The sequence below is a fragment of the Oncorhynchus clarkii genome, chromosome 19 (genome assembly GCF_045791955.1).
Source record: "Oncorhynchus clarkii lewisi isolate Uvic-CL-2024 chromosome 19, UVic_Ocla_1.0, whole genome shotgun sequence".
Taxonomy (NCBI): Eukaryota; Metazoa; Chordata; class Actinopteri; order Salmoniformes; family Salmonidae; genus Oncorhynchus; species Oncorhynchus clarkii.
The window spans coordinates 53735463-53762494 of record NC_092165.1 but is presented as its reverse complement, the minus strand read 5'-3'; the positions used below and the strand labels follow the sequence as shown (position 1 = coordinate 53762494).

The window sequence follows — 27032 nt, the reverse complement described above, 5'->3', positions numbered from 1 at the left end:
TATTATCCGATTATTAAAATTTAACCAGTTCTGTAGCTAAAATAACTTGTTATCCTCTCCATAACTTTCCATAAAGCCCAGCCAATGTTTACACCAATGACTGCTTTGGACGTTGTTTATTTGCTGATGACCTGGCGCTTGAACGTGAAAGTCCAAGCACATTGAGGAGTCCTTCTTGGTAAGGGAAAATATGAACACCCAATGTAAAGTGTTGGTCCCGTGTTTCATGAGCTGAAATAAAATACTGACAAAATCGTATTTCTCTCAAAATATGTGGACACATTTGTTTACATCCCTGTTAGTGACCATTTATCCTTTGCCAAGATAATACATCCAACTGGTGTGGCATATCAAGAAACTGATTAAAGAGAATGATCATTACACAGGTGTACCTTGTGCTGGGGACAAAAAAAAATCCACTCTAAAATTTACAGTTTTGTCACAAAACAATGCCACAGTAGTCTCAAGTTTTGAGGGTGCATGCAATTTCTGACTGCAGGAATATCCACCTGAGCTGTTGCCAGAGCATTGAATGTTAATGTCTCTACCATATGCCGCCTCCAAAGTTGTTTTACAGAATTTGGCACCATGTCCAACTGGCCTCATAACCATGGACCACATGTAACCACGCCAGCCCAGGACCTCCACACCCGGCTTCTTCACCTGCGGGATCTTCTGAGACCAGCCACCGGACAGCTGATGAAATTGTGGGTTTGCACAACTGAATAATTTCTGCACAAACTGTCAGAAACCGTCTCAGGGAAGCTCATCTGCATGCTTGTCGTCCTCTCCAGGGCCTCGACCTGACTGCAGTTCGGCGTTGTAACTGACTTTAGTGGGCAAATGTTCACCTTCGATTGCCACTTGCACGCTGGAGAAGTGTGCTCTTCAGGAATGAATCTCGGTTCCAACTGTACCGGGCAGATAGCGTTTTGCTGACGTCAACATTGTGAACAGAGTGCCCATGGTGGCGGTGGGATTATGGTATTAGCAGGCATAAACTACGGATAACAAATAAAATTGCATTTTATCGACTGCAATTTCAATACACAGAGATACCGTGACGAGGCCCATTGTCGTGCCATTCAAACGCTTCCATCACCTCATGTTTCAGCATGATAATGCATGGCGCCATGGCGCAAGGATCTGTCCACAATTCCTGGAAGCTGACATGTCACCCATTGAGCATGTTTGGGATGCTCTGGATCAATGTGTACTACAGCGTGTTTCAGTTCCCTCCAATATCCAGCAACTTTGCACAGCCATTGAAGAGGAGTGGGACAACATTCCACAGGCCGTAATCAACAGCCTGATCAACTCTATGCGAAGGAGATGTGTCGTGCTGCATGAGGCAAATGGTGATCACATCAGAAATTGACTGGTTTTCTGATCCAAGTGCCTATCTTTTTTTTAACAGTGTTTGTGACCATCAGGTGCATATCTGTATTCCCAGCCTTGTGAAATCCATAGATTAGGGCCTAATGAATTTACTTAAATTAACTGATTTCCATATATGAACAATAACTCAGTAAAATTGTTGAAATTGGTCTGATTATTTTCAGTCTTCAGATAACATTCTAATGTTATATTGATAATTTACAGTAGCAGTGGGGGCTGGTGGGATGAACTATAGGAGGACAGGCTCATTGTAATGGCTGGAATAGAGTAAATGCAACAGTATCATACACATTAAAGATATGGAAACCACATTTTTGACTCTGTTCCATTAATTTTATTGCAGCCATAACACTGACCCCGTCCTCCTATAGATCCTCCCACCAGCTTCCACTGTACAGTAGGCAGTCATCATATATTGGGATCAGTCAGAGTAATGAGCTATGTGATTGTTTTGCTATTGCTGTCCGTTCTCTTCAAATAGGTCGCCAAGAATACAACAAAATATCAAACATAAAAGTTGCCTAACATTACTTACACCAATGCTCAAATTGACCTCCCATGGAACTATCCCAAATTCATGATCTTTCAAACATTCAAGATTACTTTATTTACAAGGCTGGATTGATGTGCTGCTGATTATCAACAACAACACAGAAAGAATGCGGTCTTTAATAAAGAATGGAGGACATCAGCGTAGGCTAGTATACTCTCTATATGATTCATTCATATTATCAAGGCTACTATTTGTTGAAATAGGTTAATCCTATCTAATAGTGACCAATCTCTTTGTGTATGTAGGCTAATCCCACATATCTATGTTTGTGAAACTCAGACTGAAGCCGTATTTTAGCAGCCCTTGAAGATGTCTCAGCAAAATAGCACTGATAGGCACACAGCTGAGGGACTTCATGGTCTTCCACATCAGGGACTCTGTGTCTGACTGTGGGAACCAGATCCTGTATCTATCTCCCACCATTGACCTCCCAAACGATCACGCTGCATCATTATGAGAATTGGTCTGGGCGGTACAGAGCAGAGTAGAGCAACAGGGCAGAGCGAATGAGCCACATCCGCCACTGGAGGGATCAAATCTGTGCCATCTGATGCTCAGGGATTTATAGGTTTAGTCAAAATTGCTTTTGCCCACTGTGGAGATTAAGCACCGTGGGATGTTTGTTGGTCAGGCCAGAGCTGCTGCTTCTTCCCCGGCCCCGATGCTGTTCTGCTGAAGACAATGTCCCAGGACCCATGAAGAGAGGTTTTAGCCCTGGTAGGGTGTGGAATTTGACTGGAGTTTGAGTGGTCTACTGGGGTATGTGCACCATGCAGGTGGATACTGTGTTGGTGCTGTTCTGCGTCTGCCTCATGGGGGTTTCTGGGAGATCAGCTCATCAAAGAGGTGACAAGCTGGAGACCTACAAACAAAGCAGGTAAATGCAAATTCCATCCTAGGATCTATACATAACATAGACTGGATGTATGGCATTGAATTTATCCTTTGATTGACATTTTATATCTAGACATGGGTTAAAATGTGAATCTGTATTGGTTATGGTAATGTTCAGTTGTCCTCACCTGTTCTGCTCCCCCACCAGGTGATTTCAGACTTATTCAGAAAGGGGATTTAGAGAGGGGGCCTATATTCCAGTATCTAATAATGTTCTATTGTTGGATGTTGTGGCTGTTGCTCCATGGGTGGCTGGACTGGATGTGGCGCTATTGGATGGAATGAATATCATTCTGATCAGTTTATGATACATATTTATGGAGCCCCAACTCAACCTAGCCTGGTCCTATCTGTTTTTGACATGTCAGCAACCACAGGAGGTGGCAAGACCGCACAAACAGACCTGGGACCAGGCTAGGGTCAACCAATACTTTGAAGTGCATACAGTTAACAACATATAGAACCAATTATGTGGAACTGATAGATTAAGTGGCAATGAGGCATACCGTATATTACATACAGTACAGTATGTTACAGCTGAATGGCAAATCTACTACTTGCTTTTAACCTCTACAGGATCAATGTCTCTATACCTGTACAGTTGAGCTAATGTGATTAGCATGACAGTTGTAAATAGCAGCAAACTTTCCAGGACATAGACATGTCTTATATGGGCAGAAAGCTTAAATTATTTTTAATGTAACTGCACTGTCCGATTTACAGTAGCAATTACAGTGTAAAAATACCAGGCTATTGTTTGAGGAGATTGCACAACAACAAAACACTTTTATCATGGCAACTGGTTTGATACATTCACCTCTGAAGGTAAATAATGTACTACATTCAGTAATCTTCCTCTGATTTGTCATCCTGAGGGTCCCAAAGATAAAATGTAGCATAGTTTTGTTTGATAAAATCTATTTTTATATTCAAATGTAGGAACTGGGTTCTCCAGTTTGAACCCCTGCTGTTTTTGGCTCCACACCCACCCCGCCCGGCCATCTAGATGTGTGATAGTTTGTGTATAAGCTAATGATCCATCATGTATGACATTCCTGGGAATGTGTAGACTTTTTGTATATTCTCTATAGTTATGTACTTGAAAATTTATAAATTGACCAATTCGACACATTTGGGCAGACTTCATACAAAATACTGTCCAGTATTGCCATGCTTCACTGGATCAATCTGAAACTTTGCACACCCACTGCTTCCACCTAGTGGCCAAAATCTAAATTGAGCCTAAACTGCAATAATACATTATGGCCTTTCTCTTGCATTTCAAAGATGAAAATACAAAAAAGCGCATGTTTTTTTCTTTGTGTTATCTTTTACCAGATGTGTTATATTCTCCTACATTAATTTAAAATTTCAACGTGTTTCCTCTCAAATGGTATTAATAATATGCTTCAGGTCCTGAGCTACAGGCAGTTAGATTTGGGTATGTCATTTTAGGCCAGAAAAAATTAAAAAGAGTACGATCCTTAAGACCGACGATGTTGTCTCAATGTTATAGCTTTAGGACAGTACATTTTCTAGCCAAGATATAATTAATCGCAAATACCATAACATGTTGTCTGGCCATATTGCCTACGGATTCACTAAAAATTAACGTATTATTTTAGATAACCTTTATTTTGTCAGGGAGTCAATGCTGAGACCAAGGTCCCTTTTTCAGATGAGCCCTCTATAGCACCACAATACACATACAATAAATACGTCAAACTACACATTCATATAGGCCTACACATTAAAATGCACGTTATTATACACAACAATAATAACCTGCAAAATATGAAATATTCCTAAAATGTAAGAGCTCTCGAGTCCTACAGTACAATGCTAAAAACAGAACTGTGCAGCTGTTAATCTCTAGTGAAGATGATAATGATTTTTCCCATCCAAACTGCAGGGTGCCTTTGGACTCTACTATCAGCTTTGAGTGATTTTATACCCACTTAGTGCATTCCAAAGGCCCTTTCATTTCCTAATCCCACAAACCATGTCTCCTTTAGACACAATTTCACTCTCATGTGATCATGGCTCTTTGATCTATTCTTACAATCGCTAGTGAAAGTCTACACACCCCTTGCACAGTCTTAAAATGTATTCTAAAAAGGAATTCAAACGGGATGTTCCTCTACCAATCTACACAACCTACTCCAGATGTTCCTCTACCAATCTACACAACCTACTCCAGATGTTCAAAGTGAAAGAAACATTATAGAACATTTTAAAAATGTATTAAAAATAAAAAAAACAATGAGGTCTTGAATGATTGCATATGTCTTCAAACCTGAGTTCATATTTGGTGGAAGCACCTTTGGTAGCCATTATAGCTGTGAATAATTCTGAATAAGATTCTACCAACTTTGCACAACTCTTAGGGCAACATACATGTACTGTATATCCATCGTTTTTTTGTCAGAATTGCTTACGCTCATTGAATTTGGTTGGGAGTCATTAATGGACACCAATAGAATTAAACATTGTCTCTGATTTTCAAGCAAATTTAAGTCTGGACTGAGACTTGAACACTCAACACGTCTTGGAAAGCCATTCTGGTGTGTCTTTGGCATTAACATTTGTTGCATTGTGTTGCTGAAAAATAATGGGTTAGGTTTTGAGAAGACTGAGGTGGGTTTTCCTTTAACAAAAAAATGTAATAAAAATAAAATATTGTGTTAAGATATTCAATCACAATTATATTTTCAAGGAAAATTAAAAGCCCTTTATTTCAAAGTTACACGTATTGTTGTAGATCACCACTTTTTCTCTCATGTAGATTGGAAATGTTATGGTCATGAACAGATGCCACACATTTTGTAACATTGGAACACAGTATATTGCTGTGAGTGAAACCAAAATGTTAGCGACACATAACTTGAAACAGGCCCCATAAACATATAGGGCGACGGACTTGAACATGTGTTTATTTTCTCTCTTCAAAAAACAACAGGAGAACACAGTCCATCAAAGCAGTATCAGACAGTCTTAGCTTAACAGACACTGATGGAAAACTAAACCCGACTTCTCACCCCACAGTTGTTTCTCTAAAGTTCATATGAAAAGCATTCTCTGTCCTCTTGAATGGCATGAAAATAACAACAACAGTCAGTAGTACAATCAGCTTCTGAGAAACGCAACGTTTGGTTATGACTGGACTGCTGTGAAACCTTTTCACGGAACTGGAGCAAACCCATATCCGGACAGAGCAATTCAAAAAATAATTGAGTTTAAATTGGCACCAGTGAACTGCGATGCACTTTCAACTGAGCCCTTCCTTGTTATGTGCACTTAACAGGAGTTGATTAATGACCCTGTTGTTGACTCTGTTAGGCCAGAAAAGGCAGGCCACTGTATAGCAACAGCAGAGCTATAGGAATCCCCAAGGCAGTGTTCTGCAGATAGACACACACACACACATGCATACACACACACACAGACAGACTTTTCTAGACTCTGGCCCTTGGAGGGGATTGGAGAGACATTTGTGCCAAGCGGATTATCAACCAGCTGCTGGGGAGGACAGAGAGGAATATCACCCATCAGCCCACACCGGTTAGCGCCCAGCAGCACTCTCTCTTGCTCTCTGTCTGATTGTCACGGTAGATAATATTGCTGTCTGCTGTTCTCCTCTCTCCATGCACGCCTGTGGGGCACTGTCACAGCATGCACTCGCCCGCAGGCCACCCATTAATCCAGTTGAGGGTTTTTAGGGGAAAATCTATTTTTTTAAATTATTTTTTATGTTTCTGCGGTGACCTGGATAACGCTATCAAAGCGACAAGCGTTCAGATGTAGGATCCCTTTGAGCGTTGACAAGAGACGTTCTCTTGAAATAGTGTTTATCTGAATGCACTCATGCCCTTCTTGTGTTTTGGGGATGAAAATGGCAACGAATCAGCCTGATTTGGCTCCTTGAGTCAAGTTGAGAGTAAAAGACACATTTCTGCTTAGCTTTATAAAAAAACATGATAACAACCATTTCTACTGTCTTACACTGGTTGTTGCTTGTTTGAATTATTTATTTGTTGTTGTTGCTAAACTGCAGAAAACTTGCATTGTATTTCAGCCTGACAATGGTCTCAGTTAGATTAAAGGTTATTTTATACTTACGTCAATGCTGTTATGCAGAGCAATGTGAGTGCATGCATTTGAATTCATACTGGCCCCTTGTGGGATTTGAACCCTCCACTCTGGCATTGCAAGTGCCATGCGCTACCAACTGAGCCACTCCTGTGTCATTTATTGTATATCTATCACCTATACTGGAGTTCATCTTGACATTTTGACCAGACGCTGTTTGAAATCATTTTGTGATCTTTTCATTATGCCCAGGTTAATGACACTATTCCTTTCCTAAAAACAATTTACAACGTTACAGGGCCTTTTTATTAAAGAATGTGTTTGTTTTTTCATATGATTGTGTTTTTCTCTTCGTGTTTTATGTTTTCTTTTGATGTATAGTGTAATAATGGGTACTGTATATAGTAGCTATGTATTGTGTAATTGATGTGTATATAGATATGTATAGTTTACTAGCTGTTGATTGATGTGTTCAAATATTTTTCATCAACAGATCCAGGAGAGAAACATCAAGAATGGATGATGGAGGAGCTCACAGCAAGACCGCAAGGTTAGAGTTCAATGTCATTGTACAAAACACTGATCTGCAAAAGTGGTTTGCCAACTTGAAGCATGATAGGAAAGGTTTTATCAATACATTTGATATTGTAAATATAGCAAAGCTGATATTGTAAAATGCTACCGTACTTGACAGTGTACAACATGTCTTTGCCCATTGAAAAAAGAGATCCTCAACTTACAGCCTAACCCTAAAAAGACAACCTCTTTTCCTCACTACAGCCCAATCCTAAAACGAGGTCCAGATATGACAAAATCTCCCATGACAAAATCTGAGCAGCTCTTAAGAATAGATGACCATGACTTTACCATGAGACCAGCATTTGGAGGTAAGACTTTACAGGAGTCATATAATGTATATATTTCTACCTAGTAAAATCATCAGGTTTAGTATGTGAAAAACATGCTCCACATAAGCTTTGTACCTACCCTGCATCAACACTAATTACTTTGATGGTAATGCACAAATGGGTTTTTGACTCCCTTTAGTTGTGTTTGCTGTTTTGATGTTGCTTAGAGCACCAACACAAACTCCCTTTTTCCTTTAAACAGGGTCAGACAATCTATCCAATGGTCTTATCAGCTCAGCCCTCTAGAAGCCCTAATGACACCAATAACATGGCAAGCTGTATATTGTCATGCTAGTACAGATGTTGGATCTTAATTTGATCACTCTTTTGTTGCTAAGAATTTTCATGAACCCCTACAAAAAATGTCCATTCATTATAATCCACATAATAATTCACATTTCCTGTTGCTGCAGGACTATTTTCCTGCTGTAGCAAACTGTCTCAAATGAAGATCCTATATTTGTACTCTTTCTTTTAACACGGATGTGTTAAATTGTTAAATCCACTTCAATCAGTGTAGATGAAGGGGAGGAGACAGTTAAAGAATCATTTTAAAGCCTTGAGACAGTTGAGACATGGATTGTGTATGTATGCCATTCAGAGGGTGAATGGGCGAGACACAAAATGTAAGTTCCTTCAAACAGGGTATGGTAGTAGTTGCCAGATGCACCAGTTTGTGTCAACAACTGCAACGCTGCTGGGTTTTTCATGGGGGGTATACTCTATGTATATTGCGGGGTTGAACTTATGTAACATTTTATATTTGATTAGACATAGTTGATTTTACCTTGTTTCAATGTTGATAGTAAAATAATGTTTGAATCAACGTAATTGTTTCAACGTAATGCCATCAACCTAAATAAAGAGGTATATATGCTGAATCGCATCTCCGAGCTGACAAGGTAAAAATCTGTTTTTCTGCCCCCCTGGGCAAGGCAGTTAACCCACTGTTCCCTCGGCGCCCGAAGACACGGAAGACACATTTCAGTTGAATGCATTCAGTTGTACAACTGACTAGGTATCCCCCTTTTGAAATAAAATATGAAGCCAAAATTACTGCCTGAACAGTGACTCCTACTGGTATATGAGCAGTAATGCACTTCTGTGAGAACAAATCACATTCCAGATACCTACCTCTACATACCCTGCTTGGCTTTGGAAGTAAGCTGTGAACATTTCTGCCAAGCTATCACGTCAACACACTAGATACATCAGCTTCCATACTCATTCGCGTAAATCACATTGAATAGTTGAAAGTATCTCTTCAAAATGTTCTTACTTCACAAGCTGTATGTGAAAGTAAATTTGGAGTGAGGTTGGGTTTATGTAGGCTACATTGAAATCTGATTTGCCCAACAGAGGACACCATCATTTCAACGTGTAGTTAGGTACTGTATATTGTCATTCATCCATGGTTGATTGGATCCTAGTTACCATTAGCCCTATAAATAGGATGAATTCATAATATGAATAGAAAATGTTTACCTTAGGATATTGTCTTGTATGTGAAGGATGGTTGGCTGATTTCACATTTCGTCTACAATTTATTAATATGTTGGATTCATGTCTCCATCTCAACCAAAAATCTAAGTTGAAGAATAGGACTAAATCAAATCAAACTTTATTTGAAATGCATATAAAGTTTAATTTGATTTAGTGCTATTCTTTAACTTAGATTTTTGTTTGATATAGAGGTGTGAATCCAACAACATTAATAATTATTTTGTAGTCTAACTGGATATTGAATTGTCATTGTTCAGGCAGGAAGCGTTGGACTGTGGTTTGACATTTTATTTCAATATACGTCTTTATTTAGGTTGATGGCATGACATACCATTTTACTATCATCATTGAAACACAGTTAAATAACATACAATATGTCTAATCAAATATGACATTCAAAATAGTTTAAATATACAGTATATTAAATACAGGATTTAAAAAAATATGTTTTTAAAATGTTTCTACGTATACATGATGATTATGTTGAAATTAGATTGATGTAACAACCTGTCAGTCCGGTTAAGTCAATGTATTTAAGTACAAGTTCTACCCTAATTTCAATGTTTACAATGCTGATTGAAATTATATGAAATCAGTGCTGGTTGATTGCTTTTCTGCAATCCAATGTATTTACCATGTTGATTCAACACATCACAATACGTTGACAAATTACATTGAAACAACGTTGATTCAACTAATGTGTGCCCAGTGGTCTCATGTTAAGGTTAAATGTACTTTTTGAGTTATTTACATGTTGGCAATCCATAATACCTTCAGGATGACCTTCTTAGTTCAAACATGGAGATACAATAATATTTGAGGCCAAATGACAAAATGTGTTACAGAGCACCCACGCAAGCTCATGGATCAAGCAAAATGTGCATTGCTGTAGAATGCATGTGATATTCATGAACTAGAACAAGGGCCAAATACAGTGCCTTGCGAAAGTATTCAGCCCCCTTGAACTTTGCGACCTTTTGCCACATTTCAGGCTTCAAACATAAAGATATGAAACTGTATTTTTTTGTGAAGAATCAACAACAAGTGGGACACAATCATGAAGTGGAACGACATTTATTGGATATTTCAAACTTTTTTAACAAATCAAAAACTGAAAAATTGGGCGTGCAAAATTATTCAGCCCCCTTAAGTTAATACTTTGTAGCGCCACCTTTTGCTGCGATTACAGCTGTAAGTCGCTTGGGGTATGTCTCTATCAGTTTTGCACATCGAGAGACTGAAATTTTTTCCCATTCCTCCTTGCAAAACAGCTCGAGCTCAGTGAGTTTGGATGGAGAGCATTTGTGAACAGCAGTTTTCAGTTCTTTCCACAGATTCTCGATTGGATTCATGTCTGGACTTTGACTTGGCCATTCTAACATCTGTATATGTTTATTTTTGAACCATTCCATTGTAGATTTTGCTTTATGTTTTGGATTATTGTCTTGTTGGAAGACAAATCTCCGTCCCAGTCTCAGGTCTTTTGCAGACTCCATCAGGTTTTCTTCCAGAATGGTCCTGTATTTGGCTCCATCCATCTTCCCATCAATTTTAACCATCTTCCCTGTCCCTGCTGAAGAAAAGCAGGCCCAAACCATGATGCTGCCACCACCATGTTTGACAGTGGGGATGGTGTGTTCAGGGTGATGAGCTGTGTTGCTTTTACGCCAAACATAACGTTTTGCATTGTTGCCAAAAAGTTCAATTTTGGTTTCATCTGACCAGAGCACCTTCTTCCACATGTTTGGTGTGTCTCCCAGGTGGCTTGTGGCAAACTTTAAACAACACTTTTTATGGATATCTTTAAGAAATGGATTTCTTCTTGCCACTCTTCCATAAAGGCCAGATTTGTGCAAAATACAACTGATTGTTGTCCTATGGACAGAGTCTCCCACCTCAGCTGTAGATCTCTGCAGTTCATCCAGAGTGATCATGGGCCTCTTGGCTGCATCTCTGATCAGTCTTCTCCTTGTATGAGCTGAAAGTTTAGAGGGACGGCCAGGTCTTGGTAGATTTGCAGTGGTCTGATACTCCTTCCATTTCAATATTATCGCTTGCACAGTGCTCCTTGGGATGTTTAGAGCTTGGGAAATCTTTTTGTATCCAAATCCGGCTTTAAACTTCTTCACAACAGTATCTCGGACCTGCCTGGTGTGTTCCTTGTTCTTCATGATGCTCTCTGCGCTTTTGACGGACCTCTGAGACTATCACAGTGCAGGTGCATTTATACGGAGACTTGATTACACACAGGTGGATTGTATTTATCATCATTAGTCATTTAGGTCAACATTGGATCATTCAGAGATCCTCACTGAACTTCTGGAGAGAGTTTGCTGCACTGAAAGTAAAGGGGCTGAATAATTTTGCACGCCCAATTTTTCCGTTTTTGATTTGTTAAAAAAGTTTGAAATATCCAATAAATGTCGTTCCACTTCATGATTGTGTCCCACTTGTTGTTGATTCTTCACAAAAAAATACAGTTTTATATCTTTATGTTTGAAGCCTGAAATGTGGCAAAAGGTCGCAAAGTTCAAGGGGGCCGAATACTTTCGCAAGGCACTGTATGTCTTGTTTTATGAATACATAAAAATAAACAGCTGTAAATGCAATCTGAGTCTAAAAAACATCACACTATGAATGACCCCTCTGGGCCTCCTTTAAAATGCATCCTATTATGAAAGAAAATAGATCTAGGAAAGAGAGATTGGAAAGGCATCCAGATGTTTGCGGCTGCAACAACTGTGATCCATTGTGACCTAATTGTGTTCCTGTACTAAGGCGGATGATGGAGAGTGAAGGTTAAAACAGTTTAAAAAAAAATAGAATCCAGCCCGTCATGGCACAAGCAAATCCAGTTTATTGGCTGACAATGCAGCGCTGAATTTATTGTAGTGTATTTTTTGTATTAGGCTTACACTGACTGAATGAAACTACTGTATATTGTATTACACATAGTATAGTCACAATACATGACGTTATTTGTGATAGAATCAATGGTTATTGAAGCACTTGGCCAATTCTTTTGATACGGTAGACCATTCCATTCTTGTGGGCCGGCTAAGGAGTATTGGTGTCTCCAAGGGGTCTTTGGCCTGGTTTGATAATTACCTCTCTCAAAGAGTGCAGTGTATAAAGTCAGAAAATCTGCTGTCTTAGCCACTGCCTGTCACCAAATCAAATCAAATGTTATTTGTCACATGCGCCGAACCTTACAGAGAAATGCTTACTTACAAGCCCTTAACCAACAATGCAGTTTAAAGTTCCTTGGTGTCCACATCAACAGCAAACTAACATGGTCCAAGCACTCCATAGATCCCTAAAGAGGTAAGAGATAAGAATAATAAATAATTAAAGAGCAGCAGTAAATAACTATAGCGGGGCTATATACAGGGGGTACTGGTACGGAGTCAATGTGTCAATGTGTGGGGGGCACCGGTGTCGAGGTAATTGAGGTAATTATGCACATGTAGGTAGAGTTATTAAAGTGGCTGTGCATAGATAGTATCTGAGAGTAGCAGCATGTTGTGGGGTGGGGGGGGGGGGCAATGCAAATACTCTGGGTAGCCATATGGCTTGGGGGTAGAAGCTGTATAGAAGCCTCTTGGATCTTGACTTGGAGCTCCGCTTGCCGTGCGGTAGCAGAGAGAACAGCCCATGACTAGGATGGCTGACACCGCCTGGTATAGAGGTCCTGGATGGCAGGAAGCTTGGCCCCAGTGATGTACTGGGCCGTACGCACTACCTTCTGTAGTGCCTTGGGGTCGGAGAACGAGCAGTTGCCATATCAGGCAGTGATGCAACCCGTCAGGAAAATGTAAAATATTGCCAAATCTTTTCCGTCTCCTGAGGGGGAATAGGTTTTGTCGTGCCCTCTTCATGACTGTCTTGGTGTGCTTGGACCATGTTAGTGTCTTGGTGATGTGGAAGCCAAGGAACTTGAAGCTCTCAACCTGCTCTATTACAGCCCTGTCAATGGGAATGGGGGCGTGCTCAGTCCTCCTTTTCCTGTAGTCCAAAATCATCTGCTTTGCCTTGATCACATTGAGGTTGTTGTCCTTGCACCACACGGTCAGGTCTCTGACCTCCTCCCTATAGGCTGTCTCGTTGTTGTCGGTGATCTGCAAACTTAATGATGGTGTTGGAGTCGTGCCTGGCTGTGCAGTCATGAGTGAACAGGGAGTACAGGAGGGGACTGAGCATGCACCCCTGAGGGGCCCCCGTGTTGAGAATCAGCGTGGCGGATGTGTTGTTTCCTACCCTTACCACCTGGGGGCGGTCAGTCAGGAAGTCAAGGATCCAGTTGCAGAGGGAGGTGTTTAGTCCCTGGGTCCATAGCTTAGTGATGAGCTTTGAGGGCACTATGGTGTTGAACGCTGAGCTGTGGTCAATGAATAGCCCCAGATCGAGGGAGATTATCAGTGGTCTTGTATGTCTTCCATTTCCTAATAATTGCTCCCACAGTTGATTTCTTCAAACCAAGCTGCTTACCTATTGCAGATTCAGTCTTCCCAGCCTGGTGCAGGTCTACAATTTTGTTTCTGGTGTCCTTTGACAGCTCTTTGGTCTTGGCCATAGTGGAGTTTGGAGTGTGACTGTTTGAAGTTGTGGACAGGTGTCTTTTATACTGATAACAAGTTCAAACAGGTGCCATTAATACAGGTAACGAGTGGAGGACAGAGGAGCCTCTTAAAGAAGAAGTTACAGGTCTGTGAGAGCCAGAAATCTTGCTTGTTTTTAGGTGACCAAATACTTATTTTCCACCATAATTTGCAAATAAATTCATTAAAAATCCTACAATGTGATTTTCTGGATTTTTTTTCTCATTTTGTCTGTCACAGTTGACGTGTACCTATGATGAAAATTACAGGCCTCTCTCATCTTTTTAAGTGGGAGAACTTGCACAATTGGTGGCTGACTAAATACTTTTTTGCCCCACTGTATGCAGATGATACAGTCTTATACTCAGCTGGCCCCTCCCCGGATTTTGTGTTAAATGCTCTACAACAAAGCTTTCTTAGTGTCCAACAAGCTTTCTCTACCCTTAACCTTGTTCTGAACACCTCCAAAAACAAAGGTCATGTGGTTTGGTAAGAAGAATGCCCTTCTCCCCACAGGTGTGGTTACTACCACCGAGGGCTTAGAGCTTGAGGTTGTCACCTCATACAAGTACTTCGGAGGATGGCTAGATGGTACACTGTCCTTCTCTCAGCACATATCAAAGCTGCAGGCTAAAGTTAAATCTAGACTTGGTTTCCTCTTTCGTAATCGCTCCTCTTTCACCCCAGCTGCCAAACTAACCCTAATTCAGATGACCATCCTACCAATGCTAGATTACGGAGACATAATTTATAGATCGGCAGGTAAGGGTGCTCTCGAGCGACTAGGTGTTCTTTACCATTCAGCCATCAGATTTGCCTTCAATGCTCCTTATAGGACACATCACTGCACTCTATACTCCTCTGTAAACTGGTAATCTCTGTATACCTGTCGCAAGACCCACTGGTTGATGCTTATATATAAAACTCTCTTAGACTTCACTCCCCCCTATCTGAGATATCTACTGCAGCCCTTATCCTCCACATACAACACCCGTTCTGCCAGTAACATTCTGTTCAAGGTCCACAGCGCAAAGTGGTGGTGGGAGTGGTGGTGGGAGTGGTGGTGGGGCTGGGGGTGGTGGTGGTGGGAGTGGTGGTCCATTTATATGCAGATGATACAGTCTTATACTCAGCTGGCCCCTCCCTGTATTTTGTGTTAAATGCTCTACAACAAAGCTTTCTTAGTGTCCAACAAGTTTTCTCTACACTTAACCTTGTTCTGAACACCTCCAAAACAAAGGTCATGTGGTTTGGTAAGAAGAATGCCCCTCTTCCCACAGGTGTGGTTACTACCTCTGAGGGCTTAGAGCTTGAGGTAGTCACCTCATACAAGTACTTCGGAGTATGGCTAGACGGTGCGCTGTCCTTCTCTCAGCGCATATCAAAGCTGCAGGCTAAAGTTAAATCTAGACTTGGTTTCCTCTTTCGTAATCGCTCCTCTTTCACCCCAGCTGCCAAACTAACCCTGATTCAGATGACCATCCTACCCATGCTAGATTACGGAGACATAATTTATAGATTGTCAGTTGAGGTTGCTCTTGAGCGGCTAAATGTTCTTTACCATTCGGCCATCAGATTTACCTTCAATGCTCCTTATAGGACAAATCACATTTATTTTTAAAGCCCTTCTTACATCAGCTGATATCTCAAAGTGCTGTACAGAAACCCAGCCTAAAACCCCAAACCGCAAGCAATGCAGATGTAGAAGCACGGTGACTAGGAAAAACTCCCTAGAAAGGCCAGAACCTAGGAAGAAACCTAGAGAGGAACCAGGATATAAGGGGTGGCCAGTCCTTTTCTGGCTGTGCCGGGTGGAGACTATAAAAGAACATGGCCAAGATGGTCAAATGTTCATAGATGACTAGTAGGGTCAAATAAAAATAACCAGTGGTTGTCGAGGGTGCAACAGGTCAGCACCTCAGGAGTAAATGTCAGTTGGCTTTTCATAGCCGATCATTCAGAGTATCTCTACCGCTCTCGCTGTCTCTAGAGAGTTGAAAACAGCAGGTCTGGGACAGGTAGCACGTCCGGGGAACAGGGACACACAGGCAGGATATAACCCCACCCACATTGCCAAAGCACAGCCTCCACAACACTAGAGGGATATTTCAACCACCAATTTACCATCCTGAGACAAGGCAGAGTATAGCCCACAAAGATCTCCGCCAAAGGGGGGCGCCAACCCAGACAGGAAGATCACGTCAGTGACTCAACCCACTCAAGTGACGCACCCCTCCTAGGGACGGCATGGAAGAGCACCAGTAAGCCAGTGACTCAGCCCCTGTAATAGGTTTAGAGGCAGAGAATCCCAGTGGAGAGAGGGGAAGCGGCCAGGCAGAGACAGCAAGGGCGGTTCGTTGCTCCAGAGCCTTTCCGTTCACCTTCACACTCCTGGGCCAGACTACACTCAATCATAGGACCTACTGAAGAGATTAGTCTTCAGTAAAGACTTAAAGGTTGAGAACGAGTCTGCCTCTCTCACATGGGTAGGCAGACCATTCCATAAACATTTAGCTCTATAGGAGAAAGCCCTGCCTCCAGCTGTTGGCTTAGAAATTCTAGGGAAAGTTAGAAGGCCTGCGTCTTGTGACCGTAGCGTACATGTAGGTATGTACGGCAGGACCAAGTTGGAAAGATGGGTAGGAGCAAGCCCATGCAATGCTTTGTAGGTTAGCAGTAAAACCTTGAAATCAATCATTACCTTAACAGGAAGCCAGTGTAGAGAGGCTAGCACTGGAGTAATATGATCAGATTTCGTGGTTCTAGTCAAAATTCTAGCAACCGTGTTTGGCACTAACTGAAGTTTATTTAGTGCTTTATCCGGGTAGCCAGAATGTAGAGCATTCCACCCCCACCATCACTGCATCACTGCACTCTATACTCCTCTGTAAACTGGTCATCTCTGTGTACCTGTCGCAAGACCCACTGGTTGATGCTCATTTATAAAGCCTCTTAGGCCTCACTCCCACCTATCTGAGATATCTACTGCAGCTCTCATCATCCAAGTACAACATCCGTTCTGCCAGTCACATTCTGTTAAAGGTCCCCAAAGCACACACATCCCTGGGTCGCTCGTCTTTTCATTTTGCTGCAGCTAGCGACTGGAACGAGCTGCAACAAACACTCAGACTGGACAGTTTTAGCTCAATCTCTTCATTCACTCAATCATGGGCACTCTTAATGACAGTTGTGGCTGCTTTGCATGATGTACTGTTGTCTCTACCTTCTTACCCTTTGTGCTGTTGTCTGTGCCCAATAATGTTTGTACCATGTTTTGTGCTGATACCATGATGTGTTGCGACCATGTTGTTGTCATGTTGTGTTGCTACCATGGTGTGTTGTTGTGTGTTGCTGACTTGCTATGTTGTTGTTTAGGTCTCTCTTTATGTAGTGTTGTGTTGTCTGTCTTGTCGTGATGTGTGTTTTGTCCTATATTTAAATCCCTGCAGGAGGCCTTTTGCCTTTTTTTGCCATCAATAAATAATCATTTGTTCTTAACTGACTTGCCTAGTTAAATAAAGGTTAAATAAAATGCATTTAATTAAATTAATGTATCCATTATAGCAATGAAGGAAATTAAGGATAAATGGTACTGCACTTGTAATTACATGTTTAAATAGGTTTTTAAACAGAGGTCCAGGATAGTCAATTAATTCTGAAAATCTAACCTCTCATTGAAATTTCTATCAATGCAATTTTCTTTAATTACAGGACCCCCTATTCCAGTTGGGGTAGATGTTCAGGTTGAAAGTCTGGACACAATCTCTGAAGTGGATATGGTGAGTGGGATTTTAGTATCTTTACACAGTGAAGGGTAATCTTTCCTAACCTGGTGGAACGAGACTGATCGCGCGATAGCTCACATTCTGTTTGTGAAACAGAAACGTGAGCACAGCCATCAGTCTGCTTGACCAGGCAAAATCTTTTCCCCAAACTTTAGAAAAAGTATTCCACCATCTAGAAAAATGCTTTCAACCAGAGAAGCCTTTCATTAATATTACATAATGACAAAAGATGAAGTATACTCAACTCAGATACTGTACCTCACATGTAGAATCCTCCAAACACATACAGTACCTATGTTGCATCCAAATAGCATATTCATCAATAGGCGTGATTGTCCTACAGCACTCCCACCACCACCACCGCTACCACTACCACCACCACCAACACCACCAACACCACTACCACCACTCCCACCACCGCTACCACCACCGCTACCACCAACACCACCACCAACACCACTACTGCCACCAACACCGCCACCAACACAGCCACCACCGCCACTCCCTCCGCCACCACCGCCACTCCCTCCACCACCAACACCACCAACACAGCCACCACCGCCACTCCCAACACCACCACCCCCACCACCCCCAGCATAATCACTCCCATCACCAACACCCCCACTCCCACCACCCACACCACACACACCAACACAGCCACCACTGCCACTCCCACCACCACCAACACCACCAAAACAGCCACCACCGCCACTCCCAACACCACCACCCCCACCATAATCACTCCCACCACCAACACCCCCACTCCCACCACCCCCACCAACCTGCTGTGTTGTTTCAGGACTTCACCATGACCCTGTACCTGAGGCACTACTGGAAGGACGAGCGCCTGTCCTTCACCAGTACCAATAACCAGAGCATGACCTTTGACAGCAGGCTGGCCAAGAAGATCTGGGTTCCTGACATGTTCTTCGTCCACTCCAAGAGGTCCTTCATCCATGACACCACCACGGACAACGTCATGCTGAGGGTGTACCCTGACGGCAACGTGCTTTACAGTCTGAGGTAGCTCCACAGTGTTACGGCCCTGCTACACTATAGCCATCGGGCATCCAGCATTGCCAGGAGCCATCAGCCATTGAGGAAATACTTCCTTTGAAATCAATGAAAGCTGCTGTACTGCCTGTGTTGCGCACAAATTGCATCACGTCCAAAGGGGGCATCCAAGCTTAAGAATTGCAGATGTTCAATTTTCGCATGTTCATTCTTTCTTGTGAATTGAAATAATGAGAAATAAAAACATGCTCTGATATTTACAACTTCGCGAAGAAAGTTAATCTGTGGCGTTTACAGTGGGTGCAAATAACGCATTGTGTGCAGAACAAGCAAGGAGGTAGGAAAAGCCAAGCACAAGCTAGCGAGATCCTATTGGTATGTTGTAGCATGTGTTCTTAATGGAGCTCTCTCTGCACCACTAATTGTACAACCACTGACCATTATTTTTTACTTGACTAATGTTTCTGGCGTTATCCCTAAGATCTGGAAAGCGGCGCATGTCCTCACCTTACATAAAGGTGGAGATCCTTCTCACTTAGATAACTACGGTCCAATTTCCAAATTCTTGCCTTTCCAAAGTCTTCGAATCTCTGAATAACTTTTCCCTAAGAACTTTTTAAACTTCTCACTCTGTTCTTAATGTGCACAAACCCGGTTTTTGACCTGGACATAGCACGGTTTCAGCGGAAACACTTGTTTTAAATGATGTGTTAAACTGCTTGGATCATAAAAATCATTGTGCTGCCTTATTTATAGACCTTTCCAAGGCCTTCAATACCAATGACCATCACATTCTTATTCAGAGGTTGACTGAAATAGGCCTGGATCAGGCTTCTTGCAAGTGGTTTGAAAAGTATCTGTCAGACAGGACTAAATGTGTGATCTTTGATAGCGTTAAGTCTAGTTTCCTGGTTATCACAAAAACTGTACCACAGGGGTCAGTACTTTTTACCATTGATATAAATTGATATAAATAATATTGGTCTATCTGTTAAAATTTGTAATATTCATCTGAATGCAGACGACATTGTTATATATATGCCATTGACCCAACTGCTGACCAGGCTATGTTAGAGCTGCAATCTGGTCTTCTTACTTTACAGAAAGCCCTGGTTTGTTTAAAAATTGGACTTAATTCAGGCAAAACTAAATACATGTTTTTCTGTAGTCCTTCAATGTTTCAGATGGACTACATATGTATTCTATCAAGGTACAAGGCGAGACCCAGGTGCAGACACAGGAGGCAGATGATTGGAGTCTTACAATGTTTATTAATCCAAAAAGGGGTAGGCAAGAATGGTCGTGTACAGGCAAAAGGTTGCGACCAGATCAGAGTCCAATAGGTACCGAAAGGCAGGCAGATTCAAGGTCAGGGCAGGCAGGATGATCAGGCAGGCAGGAAAGTAGTCCAGAGTCAGGCAGTGGTTAAAACCGAGAAGACTAGCAAAAGAGAATAGAAAAGGAGTACGGGGAAAAACACGCTGGTTGACTTGACTAAAGATACAAGACAAACTAGCACAGAGAGACAGGTAACACAGGGATAAATACACTGAGGAAAATAAGCGATACCTGGAGGGGGTGGAGACTATCACAGGGACAGGTGAAACAGATCAGGGCGTGACATATTCATTGGATGGTTCTCCCATTAATCGGGTTCCCGCCTACAAATATCTGGGCATTTGGATTGAAAAATACTTTTGAACTAGTTAAAAAGCTAAGATTTAAAGTGGGCTTGTTTTTCCCTAAGTAGCAGAAAGCAGATTGCAGTCAACTTTCCTGCGAGTTCTTGATTAGGATGACACCGTTTACCAGATTGCAGCAGCCACTACTCGTAAACCTTTGGATGCTGAAGTGCCATATGTTTTATCACTGGTGACAGGTTTAATACTCACCACTGCATCCTGTATCAAAAGGTTGGCTGATCCCCCATGAAAGTCCCATAGATCAATGAATTACTCCCTTTTTGTTTACAAAGCCCTACTACACAAGCTTACAACTTACCTAACTTCGTTGCTAACGTATAAAAGAATGAGCAACCAAACCCGCTCGCAGGATTTAACTCTTGAGGTCCCTCTGGTCTTGACCAATTTAGGTAAATCCTCTTTTAGTTTTAGTACCCTCCAGTGTTGGAATCACCTACAAAATTCATTTCAAATTGATTCCTTGGTGCTACTAGGGCAGTTTAGTTGTTTCGATTGATTGTAGTGGTTTATTTGTTAAAATAGTTGTGTTGAGGTTGTGCCTTGTGGTTATTTGTATTAATCTTGTTTTAATTGTAATGTGAATTGTTTTTCCTGTTATGAGAAAATGTTTGTACTCAGGGCACCATTGGGAATGCGACCATGGTCTCAATTGGGCTACCCTAAACAAATAAAAGTTTATAAAAATGTGAATTTCTGTTATGGAACACCTCTGTGAAGTGTGCGTGTGCACAAATTCAATTTGGCATTGCACTCCTTTTAAACAACGCCTTTTGTTTTACTTTGGCAAAGCGTCAAGTGTATAAAACTATGTGCACTGGATTCGTATTATATTCTGGTTTTGGAAACAGAAATATTAATTGAGATCAGATGTTTCATCGATGAGAAAATGTGCTAAATGTCGGGCCAGTTTTACCTACTCCCATCCTCTCCCACTGCCCATGACTGGTCTTCCTCTCACTACCATATTTGGTGGTGAGAAAACGTCTCTGTGTAGCATGTAGAATGTCACATTGACGCAACACTAATGGCAACGCAACGCATACAATGGAGCTGCAGTGTTGCCACAGACAGAAGGGTAAACCCAGACACATTACAGGGGCTATAAAGCTGAAGTATCTATGCTTGTGTTGCCCAACGGTCCCCCACCCACTTCGCTTCCCTCAGTTGTTTCATCGCCCCCCCCACTACACCGCTGATTCAAATAACCAACTCAAGCTTTGATCATTTGAATCAGCCGTGTAGTGCTAAGCTGGGGGAAAAAAACAAAATGTGCACACAGGGGGGTCCCAGGACTGAGTTTGGTAAATCCTGCTTAAAGGGGAACACCATAGCAAAAGGTTTTGCAACGGAACACGGAAACAAGCGTTTCTTATTGGACAGGTACCGATAGCACCCCGTTTCGGAACGTTTTTGTGCTAGCTGAACACCACCTTGGTTTGATAACTAACCCTCAAGGGTGTTGGATTTAGTGCTGAAATCCTTTTCCAGTTGACTTATCGAGGCATATGAAGGAGGCCTATTTGTTGGACAGCAAAACAAAGCTATTGAACATGCTACTTAGTAATTATAAATGTCAGATCCTGTGTGTGCAACCCTCCTTGGTTGTTAAATTGGACAATGAGTTCATTGAATGGATGATATAAAGATAGATCTGGTGGTGCATGACATAATTTGTCTGACAAAGTTAGGACCTTTTAGTGACAGCCGTTTAATGAGACAGGTGGACAACACAGTTATAATCAGGACTGTATGACAAACATTTTCCGTTCCCTTGCCAGTGTTCTTCATTGAACAGATTTAATCAACACCAGTCCAATTGTAAACAAGACAGCCGCCAAATAGAGACCTCATGTAACCTTCAGAGACATCGGATATAACATTCTGTAGACTCCTAGCAATTAGACCTAGATCACCAACATGGAGTTGACATTGAAAAAGCAGTCTCAATCCCCAACAACAATGTTTTGTTAAATTATTTTAACTACAAATACTTTTTGTTAAAGGCCCGGTAGATTTAAAATTCTGTTTTCCTGTGTTTTGTACCATATTTGTACACCAGCTGATGAAACTAACACTTTCAAAGTATGAAAAATGTAATCAGTGTTATTTCTACATAGGACATTCTAATCAGCAGGTTTTGCATGGGTGGAGTTTTGGCTTGCTTGGTGATAAATCATCAAGCGGCATAAATTAATAGACCAATAACAAAGAGAATTCCAAACTTCACTCCCAATAAAAGCTAGTTTTAAGGTTACATATCACTCCCATCAGGCTCCTCCACTCTGGTGAATTGATCTCCGCACCACAATCCTAACTGTGGTTAATGCACTGCTTTGGTGCCCTTTCCCGCTCTGCTCAGACCTAGCAAAAGTACAGCTTAATAAGAAATAGTTTTTTGCTCAAAAGCTATTTTCTTTCTTTTTTACCATTATTATGAAGAACCTTTACAATAAGGTACTTAATTGATGCCCAGAAATGATTTGATATTGAGATAAAAACTTCTGATACCTGGCATTTTCTGTTTCATACCTTATTCAAGTGAGCTTATAATAGGCATACTGATCCATTTCAGCTACAGCTCAGCATAAAGGCAACACAAACAATCAAAGCAATTCACAATTATAATCATCACTTTATATCCATATTAAATTCTGGTCAGGCATAAGTCAGGCTCTGATGCCACTTTTGTTCTCACAGGGTCACGGTCACGGCCATGTGCAACATGGACCTGAGTCGCTTTCCTCTAGACACACAGACCTGCTCGCTGGAAATAGAGAGCTGTGAGTGCACCTCTCAACTTTACTATTTACCTACACATCTCTGATGACATTTGATTATGTTTTTATCACATGATCAAAGATAAGCAATCATATTTATATGAGGTATTCATTGGGGTTTTTGAACATTCTCTCGTCAGATGCATACACGGACGATGACCTCATGCTGTACTGGAAGAAAGGCAACGAGTCACTGAACACAGACGAGAGGATATCTTTATCCCAGTTCCTTATCCAGAAGTTTCACACCACTACAAAGCTGGCCTTCTATAGCAGTACAGGTAACCCTGAAGTCACAGATTGATTAGACATTACAAAGACACGTTATAGCCCATAGTTGTATTTACAAAGACGACCGTGGGCCACATTAAATTGCCTTGCTGGCCACATTTGGCCCGCTGGTCGTGAGTTTCAGACCCCTGCACTATGGGAATGGAAACAGGTGAAAAGGACTGGCTCTGTGTAGAATATCAGCTGTGTTTCTTTTTTCTTCTCAGGCTGGTACAACCGTCTGTACATCCACTTCACCCTGCGACGTCACGTCTTCTTCTTCCTGCTCCAGACCTACTTCCCAGCCACCCTCATGGTCATGCTGTCTTGGGTCTCCTTCTGGATTGACCGCCGGGCCGTCCCCGCTAGGGTCCCTTTGGGTAGGAAAGGCCTTTGCCAGAAGGACCAGGATGTTTTATTGGCTCTAGGCTAAATTGATATTTCCATGTTTTATTTGAGATATAGTACAGTCTTGGTGTCTTTCCAACAGTGATTGTGAAGTTTGTTTGGTCTCAACAGTGCCCCAAATAAAGATTGACATCAACTGTAAAAAATCAAGCCAAGACCTGGACTAAAAAGCTATTTCAATGGAGATCTGTCTGGGTAACTGTCTCTAATGTCTTTTGACTCTGTCCAGGTATCACCACAGTGCTCACCATGTCCACCATCATCACTGGAGTCAACGCCTCCATGCCCAGAGTGTCCTACATCAAAGCGGTGGACATTTACCTGTGGGTCAGTTTCGTGTTTGTCTTCCTCTCGGTCATAGAGTATGCCGCGGTCAACTACCTCTCTACCGTGCAGGAAAGGAAAGAGAGGAAACTAAGAGAGAGGGTACAGTTTATTTCATTTCATTTACATAAAATGTTTTTCTGCTTTTCTGTGTACTTTTATTTTTAGGACTACCTCTGGTGAACAACTTTGCATGCTGTATATTTCTCTATATGCCAAATGTTGTGGCATGTGGAAATGAAACTGCATAAGATGCCTCAGGAGGAAATCAAATCAAATCAAATGTTATTTGTCACATACACATGGTTAGCAGATGTTAATGCGAGTGTAGCGAAATGCTTGTGCTTCTAGTTCCGACCATGCAGTAATATCTAACAAGTAATCTAACCTAACAATTTCAAAACAACTACACAACTTTACACAAGTGTAAAGGAAGGAATAAGAATATGTACATAAAAATATATGAATGAGTGATGGCTGAACGGCATAGGCAAGTTGCAGTAGATGGTATAGAGTACAGTATATACATATGAGATGAGGGTATGTAAACATTATATAAAGTGGCATTGTTCCAAGTGGCTAGTGATACATTTATTACATCAAGATGCAGTAGATGGTATAGAGTACAGTATATACATATAAGATGAGTAATGTAGGGTATGTAAACATTATATAAAGTGGCATTGTTTATTACATACATTTTTCCATTATTAAAGTGGCTAGAGTTGAGTCAGTATGTTGGCAGCAGCCACTCAATGTTAGTGATGGCTGTTTAACAGTCTGATGGCCTATTTTAACTCACACAGCCCCTGAAAACTTTTCCTGCCACGAACAACCTTGTTGAGAAGCCCTAAGCTCGAAAATTACTACATACATTCGACATCAGTAGATTTAAAGCCACTTAAGTTTTGCAGTTTCAAAGTATTGTCCTTTAATTCAACCTTTCTCTTTTTTACTCCCCGCTATCTGCAGTTGCCGTGTACATGTGGCATCGGAAACCCTGACGACGCCATGTGCGACCCCCAGATCACTGGTTACACCACCATGGACGTCAACAGTATAGGGAACTATGGCACCGCAGGGAACTATGGGATGCCGGAGAACGGAGGCAGGCAGGAGAGGATGTTTGCCCAGGTGGTTCTGGGGGATCCCCAGCTCACGGGCCAGGTAAAGAGGCCAGGCTATGTGAACATTTGGATAGACACCCATGCCATAGACAAGTACTCACGGATGGTCTTCCCTGGTTCCTACGTCCTGTTCAACATCATCTACTGGTCCATCTACTCCTAACGCCTGGCAAATGGGGAAGGACCATACTACCCTAACACATCCACATGCTGCAGTTAGAGCACAACATGTTTTATTTCATTAGGCACCAAACGGCACAAAATTGACTGAAACAGGGATCGACTACCTGAACTTGCCCAATAAGAAAAGACTGAGATATGGATTATAAATTGTGAGGTGAACATTGCCTTCTTGACCCAGCCTCTTAAATGGACCTATTCGTGTACAGTACAGTGCATTCAGAAAGATGGACCTATTCATGTACAGTACAGTGCATTCAGAAAGATGGACCTATTCATGTACAGTACAGTGCATTCAGAAAGATGGACCTATTCATGTACAGTACAGTGCATTCAGAAAGATGGACCTATTCATGTACAGTACAGTGCATTCAGAAAGATGGACCTATTCATGTACAGTACAGTGCATTCAGAAAGATGGACCTATTCATGTACAGTACAGTGCATTCAGAAAGATGGACCTATTCATGTACAGTACAGTGCATTTGGAAAGTATTCAGAACCCTTGACTTTTTCCACATTTAGTTACATAACAGCCTTATTCTAAAATGGATTAAATGTTGTTGTTTTTCTTTCTCAATCTACACACAATACCCCATAATGATAAAGCAAAAGCTGGTTTGTAGAAAATGTTGCAAATTGAAAACCTTTGACACCTTTAACAGCAATTACAGCCTCTATTTGGGGAGTTTCTCCCATTCTTCTCTGCAGATCCTCTCAAGCTCTGTCAGGTTGGATGGGGAGTGTCACTGCACAGCTATTTTCAGGTTTCTCCAGAGATGTTCAATCGGGTTCAAGTTCGGGCTCCGTCTGGGTCACTCAAGGACATTCAAAGACTTATCCTGGAGCCACTCCTGTGTTGTCTTGACTGTGTGCTTAGGGTCATTGTCCTGTTGCAAGGTGAACCTTCATTCACCCCATTCGGAGGTCCTGAGCACACTTGAGCAGGTTTTTCCCTCGATCCTGACAAGTCTCCCAGTACCTGCTGCTGAAAAACACCCCCCAGCATGATGCTACCACCATATTGCTTCACAGTAGGGATGATGCAAGGTTTCTTCCAGAAGTGATGCTGGCATTCAGGCCAAAGAGTTGAATCTTGGTTTCATCAGACCGGAGAATCTTGTTTCTCATGTTTTGATAGTCCTTTAGTGCCTATTGGCAAATTCCAAGTGGGCTGTCATGTGCCTTTTACTGACGAGTGGCTTCCGTCTGGCCACTCTACCATAAAGGCCTGATTGGTGGAGTGCTGCAGAGATGGTTATCCTTCTGGAATGTTCTCCCATCTCCACAGAGGAACTCTGGAGCTCTGTCAGGGTGACCATCAGGTTCTTGGTCACCTGCCTGACCAAGACCCTTCTCCCCCGATTGTTTGGCCGGGTGGTCAGCTCTAGGAAGTCTTGGTGGTTCCTAACTTCTTCCATTTCAGAATGATGGAGGCCACTGTGTTCTTGGGGACCTTCAATGCTGCAGACATTTTTTGTTACCCTTCCCTAGGTCTGTG

The 27032-nt window shown here is 41.8% G+C and overlaps 1 protein-coding gene across 1 annotated transcript; it reads left to right on the top strand.

The window, feature by feature from the left end:
- Positions 1-2598: 2598 nt before the first annotated feature.
- LOC139374335 (gamma-aminobutyric acid receptor subunit rho-1-like) lies at positions 2599-26017 on the top strand. Its single transcript, XM_071115374.1, has 10 exons — positions 2599-2828; positions 7428-7484; positions 7715-7821; positions 17655-17722; positions 18528-18751; positions 23143-23225; positions 23363-23503; positions 23720-23872; positions 24130-24326; positions 25197-26017. Exons 1-10 carry the CDS (start codon positions 2713-2715, stop codon positions 25512-25514), a joined length of 1464 nt encoding a protein of 487 aa, XP_070971475.1. The 5' UTR covers positions 2599-2712; the 3' UTR covers positions 25515-26017.
- Positions 26018-27032: the final 1015 nt, after the last annotated feature.

Coding starts and splice junctions, on each gene's coding strand:
- LOC139374335 (XM_071115374.1), top strand. CDS start 2,713: ATGTGCACCATGCAGGTGGATACTGTGTTGGTGCTGTTCTGCGTCTGC. Junction 7,822..17,654: donor CATGAGACCAGCATTTGGAG/GTAAGACTTTAC, acceptor CTTTAATTACAG/GACCCCCTATTCCAGTTGGG. Junction 18,752..23,142: donor AACGTGCTTTACAGTCTGAG/GTAGCTCCACAG, acceptor TTGTTCTCACAG/GGTCACGGTCACGGCCATGT.